General features: G+C 40.8%; 1 protein-coding gene across 3 annotated transcripts in view; it reads left to right on the top strand.

Moving 5' to 3' along the window:
• The first annotated feature begins 3,237 nt into the window (after positions 1–3,237).
• The window catches only part of LOC139375175 (protein phosphatase 1A), a 57,715-nt gene continuing 44,715 nt past the window's right edge, over positions 3,238–16,237 (top strand). The window contains exons 1-6 of one of the 3 annotated variants that reach the window (XM_071116725.1): positions 3,238–3,593; positions 4,596–5,441; positions 5,639–5,756; positions 5,892–6,003; positions 6,312–6,369; positions 11,021–15,313. In XM_071116725.1, coding sequence (XP_070972826.1) covers positions 4,611–5,441; positions 5,639–5,756; positions 5,892–6,003; positions 6,312–6,369; positions 11,021–11,050 — 1,149 coding nt within the window. In that variant the 5' untranslated portion in view covers positions 3,238–3,593; positions 4,596–4,610 and the 3' untranslated portion in view covers positions 11,051–15,313. Of the gene's footprint in view, positions 3,594–4,595; positions 5,442–5,638; positions 5,757–5,891; positions 6,004–6,311; positions 6,370–11,020; positions 15,314–16,237 lie in introns of those variants that run through there. The other 2 variants (XM_071116724.1, XM_071116722.1) reach the window with 2 other exon arrangements.

Here is a 16,237-nt window from a genome sequence, read left to right as displayed (position 1 = left end):
GAGACCCCAAATCCAAGCTGGCTTCCCTTGACACTGCTTTTTCTTCACCGGGACCATTCACTGTTAAACTCGCTCGGCGAGTTTTTTTTTTAGCTCAACGCTGATTGGTTAATTTGTTATACTTTTTTTTGTCAAGGGAGGCCAAATCAAAGATTATTATAACTAAGATAGACCAGAGCCTGTTGTTTCCAAAGGGAACAAATAAATCATTGCGGGCAGAACAAGCAAGGAGGTGGGCAGAGCCAAGCACAAACGAGCAAGATCATTTTTGTTATGCTTTCTATTAAATATTTGCATATTTCTGTTAGGAAACGCCTACTCCATGAAGTGCGCGTGTGCAATAACTCAATTCGCCTTTTGCACTCCTTCTAAACAACGCAATTTTTAAAAACTTTTACGAAGGGTAAAGTCTACTTTGTTCAGCACATATTCTAGTTTTGGGAACGGAAAACTGTATTGAGATTTTTTTTTAAATCATTGATGAGAAAATGTGCAGAATGTCGGCCAAAATGTTTCTCGTTACGTCTTCTCCCACTGCAGGCCAATTGGCTTTCTCTCACTAACATATTTGAGAGTGAGTGGAAACGCCAAGCGGATGCTTCACATTTATAAATTCGCTGAAATATCTATGTCATTGTTCTATTTGTGGCCAAATGTTCGCTTGCTTCCCTTGCATTCAATGCTACGGGCTGCAACAATGTCATACTCGTTCGGACCAGACAGCATCAAACAGGTGGCCTACACGCAGAGAGACAGAGGGGCACTGTTTCGCTCGCCCGGGTGCTTTCTTCTGTCATACTTTCAGCGTCTTGCGAATTGAAGGAACATTTTACAAAACACAGCGAGATGATAGATACATTATTTAATGTTATTTAAAAAAAAATAAAAAAAAATGTTTGGGGGGGGGGGACTGGTGCTGATACCTGGCTTGATCCCTAACAAAGTTGCCCATACTAAGGTAAAGTCCGAGTCTGCAAATATGAAGTGCACAAATTGTACAAGTGAAGTCATGCAACAATCTTCTAGCTGGTGTGAAAATGATATGAAAGACAGTCACAACACAAGAACAATGGTCAATTGCAGCCCTTGTGACCACTGAGCTTTAGAGAGGAAGAGGTGAAGAGAGGCCCAACTCGGTGGAAAATCTGTTTTCCTCCAGCAGTTGGCATTTTTTTGTTTTTATGTGGAGGTCATATAAAACGTTTTGATAACCGTATAATCTCTCTTGGACAATGTAACTATCAATATATTTGCCTGTATTTAACCCCAACAAATGAAATGCTAATTAGCTACTAATGTGGCTATCATAAACAACTACAAAAATGCCATGACAATCTGGAGGAGGCTGCCGAATTGAGGCAAAGGTAAGAATCTCTGGATTAACTATCTAATGTTAGCTAAATTGGCTAAAACATTTTGATATGTACCTGTTAACAAAGGTGGCAGCTGGAGATGACGTGCAGGGATTTGTAGTCTTGCATGATGTCTACTTTGATGCTAATTAGCATTTTTGAATCTGAGACAAAATAGAGCCTAATATATTGATAACAATCACCTTGTCCGCCTACAATAAGCATACACGAAATACAGCCCTTAAAATTTTCTAAAATCCTCTACGGGGAAAAACTATTGGAACCAATTAAGTGTTTGATCACTTGGTTTTATGACACCTCTACTGTGAGGCTCTATGCTTAGGTTGTTAGGAGTGTATGATGTGGCATCCCCACAACTTTGAGATTTTTTATATCAGATTTGTTTCGAGATGGCTATGCATGTTCAAGGTATGAGGCTAGTAACATAGCATATTTTTCCTTTGAATACAGGCGGTTTACCCCAACAACCCTCCATTTAATATTTTAAAACGGATTACAATAATGAGATGTATAAGGCGGGAGCTAGACAGCCCGCGGTGTCGCTTTATGGACATTGAACAACTACTTCTATTGTTGGGGCGGAGAGACATGTATATTCTTGTTAGTTGTGTCGTGCATAAGAACACACCACAACTGGTGTGGCATATTGGCCATATACCACACCCTCTCGGGCCTTATTGCGTAAATAACGCATGGTATATTTGCACCATAGAATTGAATGGCTATCGTTCCTTTTTGCGTGTTTTATTTGAGCTGTTTTTGAATGCAAAGTTGAATTAAAAACAGCATTGGTATTGTTGAATTCAATTTTCATATTAGCAAGCTAGGACAGATGGTTTGGTTAGCTGTTTGGTTACCACGGCAACTACTGCAGCTGGCTACTTAATTGGATGTTGAACACATTTCTAGTGGCTAATGTGTTAAATTATAGCGATTATATAAAAGGGTTAACTAGGGGCTCTATGCTTTCTATGGAAAATAACACAACTCCGTGGACGGTCAGTTCCACTCTGTTGGCGCGACGTGGAACACACCTTTACGTCGTTCATTATTTTCCAGAGAACGCATATGCCGCGTTCAAAACAATTGGGAAGTGTGAACTCTGAAATCTCCGAGTTCCGACTTCAGTGCCTTCAAAACCACTGAGAACTCTACTGGGAAAAATCGATTTGAACGGTCATCCAACTCGGGAAATCGGGCCTCTTCTGGAGTTCCGACCTGAAGATCACTGACGTCATGATTCGACCTTGTATTTTTCCGAGTTCCCAGTTGTTTTGAACGCGGCAGCAGCCCTCCTTGATTAGACAGTCTGCCGTGCCTTGCCGCTTTGTTAATTAACGACTCCCACTTTTAGGGCGGAGAGAAAAGTATATTATCAGTATATTAATAATATTTGGCTTTAGCAGAAAATAATTTCTCAATAACCCGGAAGCGACTATTAGAAATACAAAACACTTCTGGTTACAGTTTACTCTTATAGAAAAAGATGATCTCGAATTTAAATATTTTTCAGTATGAATAGACCCGATTAATATTGATATTTGGCGCACTGTGCCACTTTAATATAGACGGAGAGTGATACAAATTGTGACTGAAATAAATGCATACTGAGAACATTTTGAATCGCCACAGCCCACAGATATTTCCATACGAAATGTATTGGCTTTATGTTTATGTTAATGCTTGCTCGCCTTTACAATGTTGAATCCATAGAATGAGGAATTAAAATACTAATAATAGCACTAATGTATGTAACTAGTAATGTAATAGGATATATATGGTTGAATCAATGTATGGGCTTTTGTGTTGATTACCAACTGCCTCATAGGGATGATGTAATGCTTTCAAGCACGCAACCTGCAACATCCGGGTATTTTTTTGAGTCCACTGTTTGGTTTAGCTAGTGTTTGCAGGCTGTGTCAAATTCAAGTGAATAGGCTGGGGCTTGACACTCATTTGGCCACAACAGCTCCGGCCTAAAAATTCAAAGGAGGGACATTTGAACTATACTTTACGTCGACAAATGTTAAAGTAATGCATCCCTGGTTTAGTCAGAACAGGGAGTTCCGCACTTTCACAAATTGATGCACTGTGAGGTGATTGCTAGCTAGCTAACGTTACCCGCAAACTCCCTCCATCTCGTCGGTGTTTCTGTTTCGGTCACAGCACCTCTGCTCTGTTGCTGTCTTTACAACTTCAAAACAGGTCTTGCGGATTTTGGTAAGTCACGGTGATTTGTGCCTGTAAGAAATCTCTCTGATTGTCTACCAGGCTAGTATGTTAGCATTACTGATTAGCTATACACAGCGGGTGTTTCGCGACGAGGATAGGCCGTGGGGCAGTGTAACTAAGGCCTGCCAAAGCTATGGGGCCAAGGCCCACAACGACGCAGCTGTTTGTTTATTTTGGTTTTCATATTATTGAGACCGGAGGATTTAAGCTAACTAGCTAGCTACCATAGCCAGCCAGCTAGTTAACGTTGTTGAAAACATTGTTGTTCGTAATTTTGTGATCATCAAAAATGTGACTTATTTAAATTTAAGTAACCCTGGCTCTGTCATTGACTTAGTTGGACGATGTCTACAGTAACTAGCTAGTTGGGATAGGAGGCTATTTGACGTAACTAGCATTAGTTAGGTAAGATTACCTACTAACTAAGTTACTTAATTGATGGCTAACATCACTAAAACGCTAAACTAAATAGCTAACTACACTGTATTCTAGCTAGCTACAAAACAATAACACGTAGTTAGCGAACGTTGGCTTGGGACCTAGCTGTCTTGGGCGTAAGGAAAGCGGAAAATAGCAAGCGGGAGGATCTTGTTTTGCAATTTGGGTAGTTAACTATTTGCAGTGCTGACTTTATTGTTGACATCACACAATCAATGGCCAACACCTACAAAATAGGTTATGTAGCTAGCAGCTAACGTTAGTAATTCATTGATAGATGTTTCTAACTAACGTTAGCTAGTGTTTAAAATGTCTACAGTACTCACCTATTTTTAGACTAGAGGGTGCAACGTATGAGTGCAGCCCAAGGTGCTATCTAATCTTTTTGCCATAAAAGGATTGTATCTGTGTCATCTGCTTCGAAATCATCCATATCTTAACTAATTATATTTGGCAAATATTTGGGGGTTTAATTAGTAAACATGTAGCCGAGTTTAGCAGAATAACAAGTTAACATATTATATTATCCTTTGTTTTATTCCTGTTTTGAAGGTTTTAAGAGCTACAATGGGGGCGTTTTTGGACAAGCCAAAGATGGAGAAGCACAATGCTCATGGTGAGGGGAACAGTCTGACCTATGGCCTGAGCAGCATGCAGGGCTGGAGGGTGGAGATGGAGGATGCGCACACGGCAGTCATTGGCCTGCCTCATGGGCTCGACCCTTGGTCCTTCTTTGCTGTCTATGATGGGCATGCTGGCTCCCAGGTGGCCAAATACTGCTGTGAGCACCTGCTGGAGCACATTACCAGCAACCCAGACTTCCAGAGTGGTCTGGAGCCCAACGTAGAGAGTGTGAAGATCGGCATCCGCACAGGTTTCCTGCAGATTGACGAGCACATGCGGAACATCTCAGAGAAGAAGCACGGTGTGGACCGCAGTGGCTCAACTGCGGTGGGGGTCATGATTTCCCCAGGCCACATCTATTTCATCAACTGTGGAGACTCCCGGGGTCTTCTGAGCCGTGGAGGAGCTGTGCACTTCTTCACACAGGACCACAAGCCCAGCAACCCACTGGAGAAGGAGAGGATTCAAAACGCTGGAGGCTCTGTCATGATCCAGAGAGTGAACGGCTCTCTGGCTGTGTCCCGGGCCCTGGGAGACTTCGACTACAAGTGTGTGCATGGCAAGGGCCCCACTGAGCAGTTGGTTTCACCAGAGCCTGAGGTGTATGCCATTGAAAGGTCTGAGGTGGAAGATGAGTTTATTGTCCTAGCCTGCGATGGCATCTGGGATGTCATGGCCAATGAGGAACTGTGTGACTTTGTCAGGTCCAGGCTAGAGGTGACCAATGACCTTGAGAGAGTCTGCAATGAAATTGTTGACACTTGCTTGTACAAGGTGAGACCTGTTAATTTATTGTTCACTGAATCAGTAACAGCTAAGCATTTGCATGTACCTGGATGTTACCACAGCATTTTGTCACATGAGTAGGCATCATAGATGCCTTTTGGAATACTTGAATATGCTAAAGCAAATGTAAATTATTTTCCTTTTTAAGTCTGTCTGTATTGCTCTCGCTTTCTCCCTTTGAATAGGGGAGTCGGGACAATATGAGCGTTGTGCTGATCTGCCTCCCAGGGGCTCCAAAGGTGACTGCAGATGCCGTGAAAAGGGAAGCAGAGCTGGATAAGTACCTGGAGAGCAGAGTAGAAGGTGCAGCATCTAAATATGCCATATAGAAACCTAGATAGTATAAGAACATTGTCATGAATTTGATGTGGTTGAAGCTCACTTCACTCAGTGTGATATTGTTTTCTACTCACAGAGAATGTTCTGCTATTCCCACAGAGATCATTAAGAAGCAGGGAAACGAAGGGGTTCCAGACTTGGTCCACGTGATGCGGACGTTAGCATCAGAGAGCATCCCTAACCTCCCTCCTGGGGGTGAACTGGCCAGCAAGTGAGTGATCTCTTTTAACTGGACCTCAGCCAACTCAAAGTTTGAGGTTGATTAAGTACTAGGGAAATAGTACCATGCTTTGCAGGGTAAGGTTTAATGACTTTTCACTAAAGTAGTTTTGATAGTTTGGACTAGCGTGGAAGTTTGGGCTGTTAGTTGGGCTAATTGATTTTTGCCCTTCAATTCCAGCCTTGTATGCTCCGCATTTAGCTTTTCTGTATAAACTGTTTTGTTTTTATTGGGCTTATATACATTGGTATTTTTATTGCTTGCTAAGCTAAACCTGCATGTTAACTTTTGTGTCCTAGGCGAAACGTTGTTGAAGCAGTGTACAACAAACTCAACCCATACCGAAGTGACGACACAGTAAGTATCTCCTGGCGACTGCTATCCACTCACAAAAGCTTGTTTATTTGAATGTATGTAGATACATGTTTGTGCAGATCCGTTTGTGTTTCGAGGGCAAAATACAATTACATTCATATTTTTGTGTTCGTTTTCTAACTTTCATCAACCCAATTTGTAACATTCAACATATCAATAACCATATCTGTTTTTAAAGATGAATCAAGGGGAGGCAATATATGTTTTAGTTTATGTTTTAGTTTATTGTAGCACTCATCTTTTGAGTATCATCCTTGTTTGTAATTCACTTTTGATTTGCTGTAATCCACTTTACTCGTTACCATAACATCACAGAACTCATTTAGTTCTTCCCACAGTTAACAGCTGTTTCATGATGTGTATAGTTTAGTTCACTCCTGAATTAACACTGCAGCCAATATCACAGAACAGTTAACACATCTCTAGGCTGTGTTTACACAGGCAGCACAATTCTGATCTTTTTCCACTAATTGGTCTTTTGACCAATCAGATCTAGTCTTTTGCCAATGATTGGGCTGCCTGTGTAAACACTGCCAATTCAAATTGTCAATTTACTTGTCAAGATAGAACGCTAAATTGTTGCTGGTCCCATCAGATAACCTGGCACAGGTTAGCCCAATGCTAATCTCACCAGCTGACAGTGAATATTTCCTGCAACAAATTCCACATCAACCTATCAAAGATCTTAATCTTTATCCACTAATCAATGGCATTTCTTAAAATCCTTACCAGTCAAAAGTTTGGACACGCCTATACATTCCTTTGTTTTCCTTTATTTTTAATATGAAGACATCAAAACTATGAAATAATACATATGGAATCATATAGTAACCAAAAGTGTTAAACAAATCAAACCATATTTTATATTTGAGATTCTTCGAAGTAGCCACCTTTTTTGCCTTGATGACAGCTTTGAGACGCAGTGTCGGGAGCCATCCACAACGGATGATTCTAAGAAGTGGCAAAGTGTGGCTCCGGCAGCTCTACACCCCTGTATAGCAGTAGTCTCAGTCTGCAAGAGGGACTCCAATAAGCTCCTCGTTAAATATATTTGTAATCTTAATTTACAAGGTTTTGGCTACACCCTTCACAACACACTAGCATAATAAACGTAATTATACATTTCCCAAAGGAAAAAACAATCTCACCTGGGATTTGAACTTACCATGAACCCCCCCCCCCCCCCCCCCCCCCCAAAAAAAGCTGTCTCAATACTGTGAACTATATGTCCAATTTAACTTTTGTGCATGTTTTAGTAACTTTGATTAGAAGATTGTGCCATGTGACTTCTGTTCACCTGTTAAATGTAATGTCAAATTGTAGATTTCCACCTAAATAGACATACCCAAAAGTAATTATTTATCATGAGGGTCATAAACAATACCTAGTGATGCTTATACTGATAACCAAATATTATTATCTCACCTTTCTGTCAAATACAAAATATTTGCTTAGGTGTATTCGGAAAGTATTCAGACCCCTTGACTTTTCCCACATTTTGTTAAGTTAGCCTTATTCTAAAATGGATTAAATACATTTTTCCTCATCAATCTACACACTACTCCATAATGACAGTGAAAACATGATTTTACATTTTTTAGCTAATTTAAACAAACACCTTATTTACAGGATTATTCAGACCCTTTGCTATGAGACTTGAAATTGAGCTCAGGTGCATCCTGTTTCCATTTATCATCCTTGATGTTGCTACTACTTGATTGGAGTCCACCTGTGGTAAATTCAATTGATTGGACAACACACACCTGTCTATATAAGATCCCACAGTTGACAGTGCATGTCAGAGCAAAAACCAAGCCATGAGGTCGAAGGAGCGCGAGACAGGATTGTGTTAAGTCACAGATCTGGGGAATGGTACCAAAAATGTTCTGCAGCATTGAAGGACCCCAAGAACACAGTGGCCTACATAATTCTTAAATGGAAGAAGTTTGAAACCACTAAGACTCTTCCTAGAGCTGGTTGTCCGGCCAAACTGAGCAATCGGGGGAGAAGGGCCTTGGTCAGGGAGGTCACTCTGACAGAGTTCCTCTGTGGAGATGGTTGTCCTTCTGGAAGGTTCTCCCATCTCTGCAGCACTCCACCAATCAGGCCTTTATGGCAGAGTGGCCAGGCGGAAGCCACTCCCAAAAGGCATCTAAAGGACTCAGACCATGAGAAACAAGATTCCCTGGTCTGATGAAACCAAGAATGAACTCTTTGGCCTGAATGCCAAGCATCACATCTGGAGGAAACCTGGCACAATCCCTAAGGTGAAGCATGGTGGTGGCAGCATCATGCTGTGGGGAGGTTTTTCAGCTGAAGGGACTGGGAGACGAGTCAGGATCAAGGGAAAGATGAACGGAGCAAAGTACAGAGATCCTTGATTTAAAACCTGCTCCAGAGCGCTCAGGACTTCAGACTGGGTTGAAGGTTCACCTTCCAAGAGGACACAGCCAAGACAACGTTGGAGTGGCCTCGGGACAAGTCTCTGAATGTCCTTGAGTGGCCCAACCAGAGCCCGGACTTGAACCCGATCAAACATCTCTGGAAAGACCTGAAAATAGCTGTGCAGCGACGCTCCCCATCCAACCCGACAGAGCTTGAGAGGATCTGCAGAGAAGAATGGGAGAAAATCCCAAAATACAGGTGTGACAAGCATATAGCATCATACCCAAGAAAACTCAAGGCTGTAATCGCTGTCAAAGGTGCTTCAACAAAGTATTGAGGAAAGGGTCTGAATATTTATGTAAATGTAATATTTTGTTTATAAATTAACAAACATTTTTGTAACTTTGTAACTATGAGGTGTGTGTGTGGGGGGGGGGGGGGGGTGTAATTTAATCCATTTTAGAATAAGGCTGTAAAGTAAAACATGTTTGAAAAGTCAAGGGGTCTGATTACTCTCCAAATGTACTGTAAGCTCAAGTGTAATGAACATATGAAAAAAATATGTTTTTCCCCTTTTCCTATTCAACAAAAGTGGGGGAATAGGGCTTGAAATGCTTGTTATGTATATTACATATCAAATTATTTCACGTTTTAACTATAAAATAAATATTATCGTACCCGGTGACAATACAAAATTGGTACCATTTCAAATTATTGACAGCATTTTCTGCCTAGTGTCTTCTGAGCGACGTGAAGAAGCCATTCAAATGTCTGCTGACTTGTACAACTTGAGCTGTAAACACGGGTGATTTAATCTTGTTTCAATTCTACGGAATGATTTTTGCATCCAACCATCTGACAGCACAGCGACATTAGACTGCGTTTGCTGCAATCGCTAGTCTCCCATTTCAAATGCGTTTATTTTAAGCGGAGCTGCAAATTTCAGACGGGAGTTTGATCCTTTGTCTGGATAAGCCAGAAAATGTGATGTCACCCCTTGTGTAAATTAGGTATCAGATTTTATATACAGCATCTCAGATGAGCGCGTGAAGTGGGACAACCAGAGTTGTTACGTAGTGCACAGCAAAAAATGTTGCACCATTGACAGAGCGCTCTCTAAACAAAAATGTTAGTCGGAACCGGTCTAGAATCGCTCAGTCCCCTAAATGGGGGACTTAACTTTTAGGACGCTCTCAAGAAAAATTGACGTCAACGTTTGTAATTGGTTGATACCGAATTTGTTACAGGAAATAATCACGTCCAGCTGATTGTGTTAACCTGGCATACTTAACCCTATGCTATCTGATGGGGGAAAAGCTAACAAGTAGTGTTCTATCACGTGCAACCTCGTCAACAATTGTAATTGGCTGATGCGGATTTTGAGACGGAGAAACAATTTTCATTTAAACTGTTTCTAATGTTTCGAGTATGGCCCTCCCAGTGTTTGAAGGCCAAATATGCTTTCTGATCTATGCGGGCAGGATTGTAGTAGCAGTGACAGCTGGCAGAGCAGTCTCAGACCATTATTTAGGCTGCAATTATTTGATATCAATCTTGTGTACTTGCTCCCTAAAGTTCCATCAATGGGGATAATATTCAAGATTCTTCAAATGGGAGCATCTTACAAATAGTTTAACAAGCAATATATTCATTGAAGCAATCATTCATAACAACCATTCATAAAGCAGTCATTCATATACAAACATTCTCATGGTTACGTGAATGAGATGTTGTGCTTCTTTATTCTGACATGGCTTTCTAGGCAGGAAACAGGAATATTTATCACAGAAAATATAAGGGTGCTATTCAAACAAACCAGTAATAAAATTCTGTTCCTAAACTGTTTCTGGATTAGGAATAGCATCATTTGGGTTTGTTTGAATAAAAATGACCTTGTAACAGTATCACTATCAAATGGCATATGACAAATAAAATCCCCTTATTTTACAGTCCAGAACTGGAAAAAATGTAATTGGTTAAAGTGAAGACTTCAAGATATTGCTGTTAATACCAGGGATCTCAATCTCAATTGCCGGAAAGCTCTGCTCACTTAATCGTACTCTTTCTTGAACAATGTCTTGGACTTTATTTACATTTATTCCTGTCCAAGTTCGTAACTAGTGTAGGACAAAATTAACCTCTTGGGTGGAAAGATCAGCCCTCTTGCACGTCTCCAGGAGTTGAAATCGAGACCCTTTGGATGTAGACCCAGAGTCTGAAGGGTTTTTCCTTCCTTCCCTCCTTCAAGGACTCGGCGTCCACAGACGACATGTGGTAACACAACCCCCACCACAAACACAGCACAGAGTTTACAACCCGCAACCCTCTCAAGACCCACAGCAGCTCCGTTCAGCAGTTTGTCTCCCCACCACTTTGAGCGTTACATTTTTAAGAAGGGAATATGATGGGAGGACGAGGAAATGCAAACACACCTCTACACCCTGGATAGTGCAGCACCAGTCCGCTCTGAAGTTCAGGATTCCCTCCATTTTGTCTCACCTCTTATCCCCCCCAACCTTACCCATAACTAGCGAGTCCATTAGGTTCTTTAAAAAAATCAGCTGAAACAATTTATTTTTTTGCTGTAATTAGTTTGATTCACATTTCCTTGTGTTTTGTATATTTCTGTTTTTGTGAAGTGCAATTGTCGTGTACAAACAGCCTGTATTTAATGCAGCTTGAATTCAAGTAAAACAATGAAATAAGTGAGAAAGAGAACCTTTTATGCACTATCTGCCTTTTTCCTGCTCTTCTGGAGTTCCAACAAATGTCTATTCAGTGAATATTACTGTTTGTCCTCCAGGTGATATTATCCTCCTGCTCTTGTTCTTTTTTTAGTTTGTCTTTGCTCATTAAAGAAACGGGTAAATTGTATAGGTTCACAGCACAGTAAGCTCTCTAAATCTAACCATATAAATCCTAATATTTACATGTTCAATTTTAATTATTTTTCATATACCTTTTTCTTTATACGCTGAAGTAACTATGGTAAAGTGTTACACAGTCCTTCATTGTGTTCTTGTCTTTTGGAGAGAAAGGATCTTGTTGCTCCTGTAAACACAACAAAGCAGTTCCAAGATGCAAGTGAAGATTATCCCACCTGACACCTTTAACACTTGCTGTGTTGGATTCCGTGTATGTGTGTGTGCGTATACTGGCAAGCGTGCCTGGGTGCTTGTGTGTATGTGTAGAGGTAGGTCTCTATCTGCAGCACTGTAGCTACTAGCTAATGTTTGCTATGGTGGTGCTGATGTCAGAACCACATGGGCTGGAGATTTAGGCGACATTACTCCTACATACCTCTTCTGCACTTCATCAGTCCTTCATATCAGCACAATACAATCTCTCACTACCCCTCACTCAGATAACACTTTATTTGACAGTGGAAGGATTAAGTTGACAAATTGCTATTTGAACTTCAAAATGACATCTACCACAACCACTTTGTAATTGTCAGTGACGTCTGTGACACAGTTAACCTGTCAAATGACATACAGTGATTTTAAAGACATACAGTGATTTTTATCTTTTTTAGTCTGAACCTTGACTAGTTGACATGTTTTCATGTGTCATGAGTGTTAGATCATTTACTTTGAATAAACCACATGAGGTTGGTGGCACCTTAATTGGGGAGGATGGGCTCGTGGTACTGGCTGGAGTGGAAAAGTATCAAACGCATGTGTTTGATGCCATTCCATTTGTTCCAGACATGAGCCGTCCCATCTGCAGCCTCCACTGGAATAAGCATAATATGTGACAGATGCCCACCATGACAGGTGCCACGTGGTCTATGATAGCATAGGTCAGCTTTATGACAGCCCATGCCAAGTGAAGTTTTCTAAGTTTCAGAGAGGAGTTCAAATCACAACATTTATCTGATTTTTACAAGTGTTTAAGTGCTGGTTGTTAGAAACCCTAGTTACCACCACCAGTCTAAGTGAACATTCAATCTTCTGTTTCCAATTTCCAAGTGGTGTTTTTTCTAAAGAAGCAATCTCCAGTTGTTACATGCATTTTTGGACTTGTAAATTAATGGTATGTTCACATTTTGTTTCTTGAAGAATATAACTTATGAATGCCTCGAGCTTAGTTAGGTCAACTGCTGATATACGCTTGTTTTACTCAAATTCTTGTAAACCAAGTAAATGTGAACAAACACTAGCCTAAAAATATGGATAAAACTATCATTTTGATATCATGGATGGTCAGTCTTTGCATGCATAGCTCTATGAATTTGATTGGTTACATTTCTCCAGCTTCAACCCTTCGCTTTTTACAGAAACAAGGGTGTTATAGTTTCAACTGCTGATTGCTGCTTTAAATGTTGCTATATTCAACTATACAACCAAGAACAAATCCACTAAATGCATTGAGCTCTCCTAGAGCTCCTTGTATTTACTGTGTGGTTTGGGGTGCTCTTACTGTAGAGACCTCAGCCACTGCACCAGGAGCTAGGGCACGGTATGCTGCTAAAGTGTATGATTGATTTGCAGTTAATTTTTCGCTTTTAAGAAAAAAGTGTATAGTATGTATTTCGTGGTGAGATGGTTTTATTTAAATGTGTTTTCTTCCATTGTTTAAAATTCATGTATGTATGTATATACAGTCAGTGGACAGTTTATTAGGTACATCCATCTAGAACCGGGTCGGATCCCGCTTTGCCTCCAGAACAGCCTGAATTATTCGGGGCATTCTACATGGTGTCGGAAACATTCCACAGGGATGTTGGTTCATGCTGACGCGATGGCATCGTGCAGTTGCTGCAAATTAGACGGTGGTACATTCATTCTGCAAACAGCCCGTTCCATTTTATCCCAAACATGCTCTATTGGGTTGAGGTCTGGGGACTACGCAGGCCACTCAAGCAAGCTGAACTCACTGTCATGTTCCAGGCAATGTTTTTCCACTCCTCAATTGTCCAGTGTTGGTGATCGCATGCCCATTGGAGACGCTTCTTGTTTTTAGCTGATAGGAGTGGAACCCGGTGTGGTCATTTGCTACAATAGCCCATCCGTGACATGGATCGACGAGCTGTGCGTTCCCGGATGCCGTTCTGCACACAACACTGTTGTACTGCACTGTTATTTGTCTGTTTGTGGCCCGCCTGGTAGCTTGCACGATTCTTGCCATTCTCATTCGACCTCGCTCACCAACGAGCTGTTTTCACCCACAGGACTGCCACTGATTGGATGTTTTATTGTTTGTCGCATCATTCTCTGTAAACCCAAGACACCGTCATGCGTGAAAAGCCCAGGAGGGCGGCCGTTTCTGAGATACTGGATCCGGCGCGCCTGGCACTGACCATCATACCACGCTCAAAAGTCGCTTTGGACACTCGTTTTGCCCATTCTTACGTTCAATCAAACCGTAATTGAAGGCTTCGATGCCTGTCTGCCTGCTTTATATAGCAAGCCATGGCCACGTGACTCACTACAGGAGCGATCCATTTTCTAGACGGAAGGGTGTACCTAATAAACTGTCCACAGTCTATTCGGTTAGATAAGTGGTGAGCAAGATGCTCTTTGTTTGTGGATGTTTAATCAATTAGAATGGAGCACTGTAGGTTAAGGTGCCCTTCTAATTCCTGTGGGCTCTGCTCAGGGTTGGGACACTATCCTGTTTGTCTGACACACAGGGTAACATACTGCATTTTAAATTCTCTCTCTTTAACCAACTGACAATCTAATGATGTAGGCTAACTTCAGGCAACAAACTACCACGTTGTCTCCTGAATTTGACCCCTATATATTGTTCAACATTTTGGGGTCACTTAGAAATGTACTTGTTTTTTAAAGAATTTATTTATTTTTTGTCCATTTTTAAAATAACATCAAATTGATCAGAAATACAGTGTGGACACTTAATGTTGTAAATGACTATTGTAGCTGGAGACGGCTGATTTTTAATTGAATATCTACATAGGCGTACAGAGGTCCATTATCAGCAACCCTCAGGCCTGTCTTCCAATGGCACGTTGTGTTAGCTAATCCAAGTTTATCATTTTAAAAAGCTAATTGATCATTAGAAAACCCTTTTGCAATTATGTTAGCACAGCTGAAAACTGTTGTTCTGATTTTAAGAAGCAATAAATATGGCCTCCTTTAGGCTAGTTGAGTATCTGGAGCATCAGCATTTGTGGGTTTGATTACAGGCTCAAAAAGGCCAGAAACAAAGGACCTTCTTTTGAAACTCGTCAGTCTATTATTTTTCTGAGAAGTGATGGCTATTCCATGCAAGAAGATCTCGTACAATGCTGTGTACTACTCCCTTCACTGGCTCTAACCAGAATATAAAGAGGAGTGGGAGGCCACGGTGGACAAGTACATTAGTGTCTAGTTTGAGAAACAGACGCCTCACAATTCCTCAACAGGCAGTTTCATTAAATAGTACCCACAAAACACCAGTCTCAACATCAACAGTGAAGAGGCGACTCCGGGATGCTGTTCTTCTTGGCAGAGTTGCAAAGAAAAAGCCATATCTCAGACTGTCCAATAAGAAAAAAAGATTAATATGGGCAAAATAATACAGACACTGGACAGAGGAACTCTGCCAAGGCGGCCAGCATCCCGGAGTCGCCTCTTCACTGTTGACGTTGAGGCTCAGTTGTGCACCGGGGCCTCCCACTCATGATGATGCTGATCCTCCAGATACTCAACTAGTCTAAAGAAGGCCAGTTGTATTGCTTCGTTAATCAGAATAACAGTTTCCAGCTGTGCTAACATAATTGCAAAAGGGTTTTCTAATGATACATTTGCCTTTAAAAATGATAAACTTGGATTAGCTAACACAACATGCCATTGGAACACAGGAGCGATGGTTGTTAATGGGCCTCTCTACGCCAATGTAAATATTCCATGAAACCTCTGCCGTTTCCAGCTACAATAGTCATTTACAACATTAACAATGTCTACACTGTATTTCTGATCAATTTGATGTTTAATTACTAAAAAAGTGAATTTCTTTCAAAAACAAGGACATTTCTAAGTGACCCCAAACATTTGAACGGTAGTGTGTATGTGTGTGTGTATAAAATAAATTATATTACACACACACACACACACACACACACAGTTTAGAGATGGTTTGATATGCCACCCTTTTGTTACTGTGTTTTATGTGTATCTGCAGTTGTTTAGAAAGTAAACCATTTAAAGTATGTCTCAGATTAACGCTTAAATATGTTTGTCCATGAATGAGGGTTCTTTTTTGTTGTGAACTTGATATACGAACAGTTGATGTACCCTTAAACTGCTGAAATGTCAATCACACAAACACTTAAGGTTCAATTGTATACTTAAGTCAAACAATGCTTCATAATTATTACACAGCATTTGCGATCTTAGAAAAAACATTAAGTGACTGAATGAATCCGGTACCCAAGTCACTTTTTTAAAATGAGAAAGAAATGTGGTTAGATTGGTAATCGTTAAAAAAAAATTTTTAAAAGTTGTATTTCCCCACTGGT

Source organism: Oncorhynchus clarkii, chromosome 19 (genome assembly GCF_045791955.1).
Source record: "Oncorhynchus clarkii lewisi isolate Uvic-CL-2024 chromosome 19, UVic_Ocla_1.0, whole genome shotgun sequence".
Taxonomy (NCBI): domain Eukaryota; kingdom Metazoa; phylum Chordata; class Actinopteri; order Salmoniformes; family Salmonidae; genus Oncorhynchus; species Oncorhynchus clarkii.
This window is presented reverse-complemented; position numbering and strand designations above follow the sequence as displayed.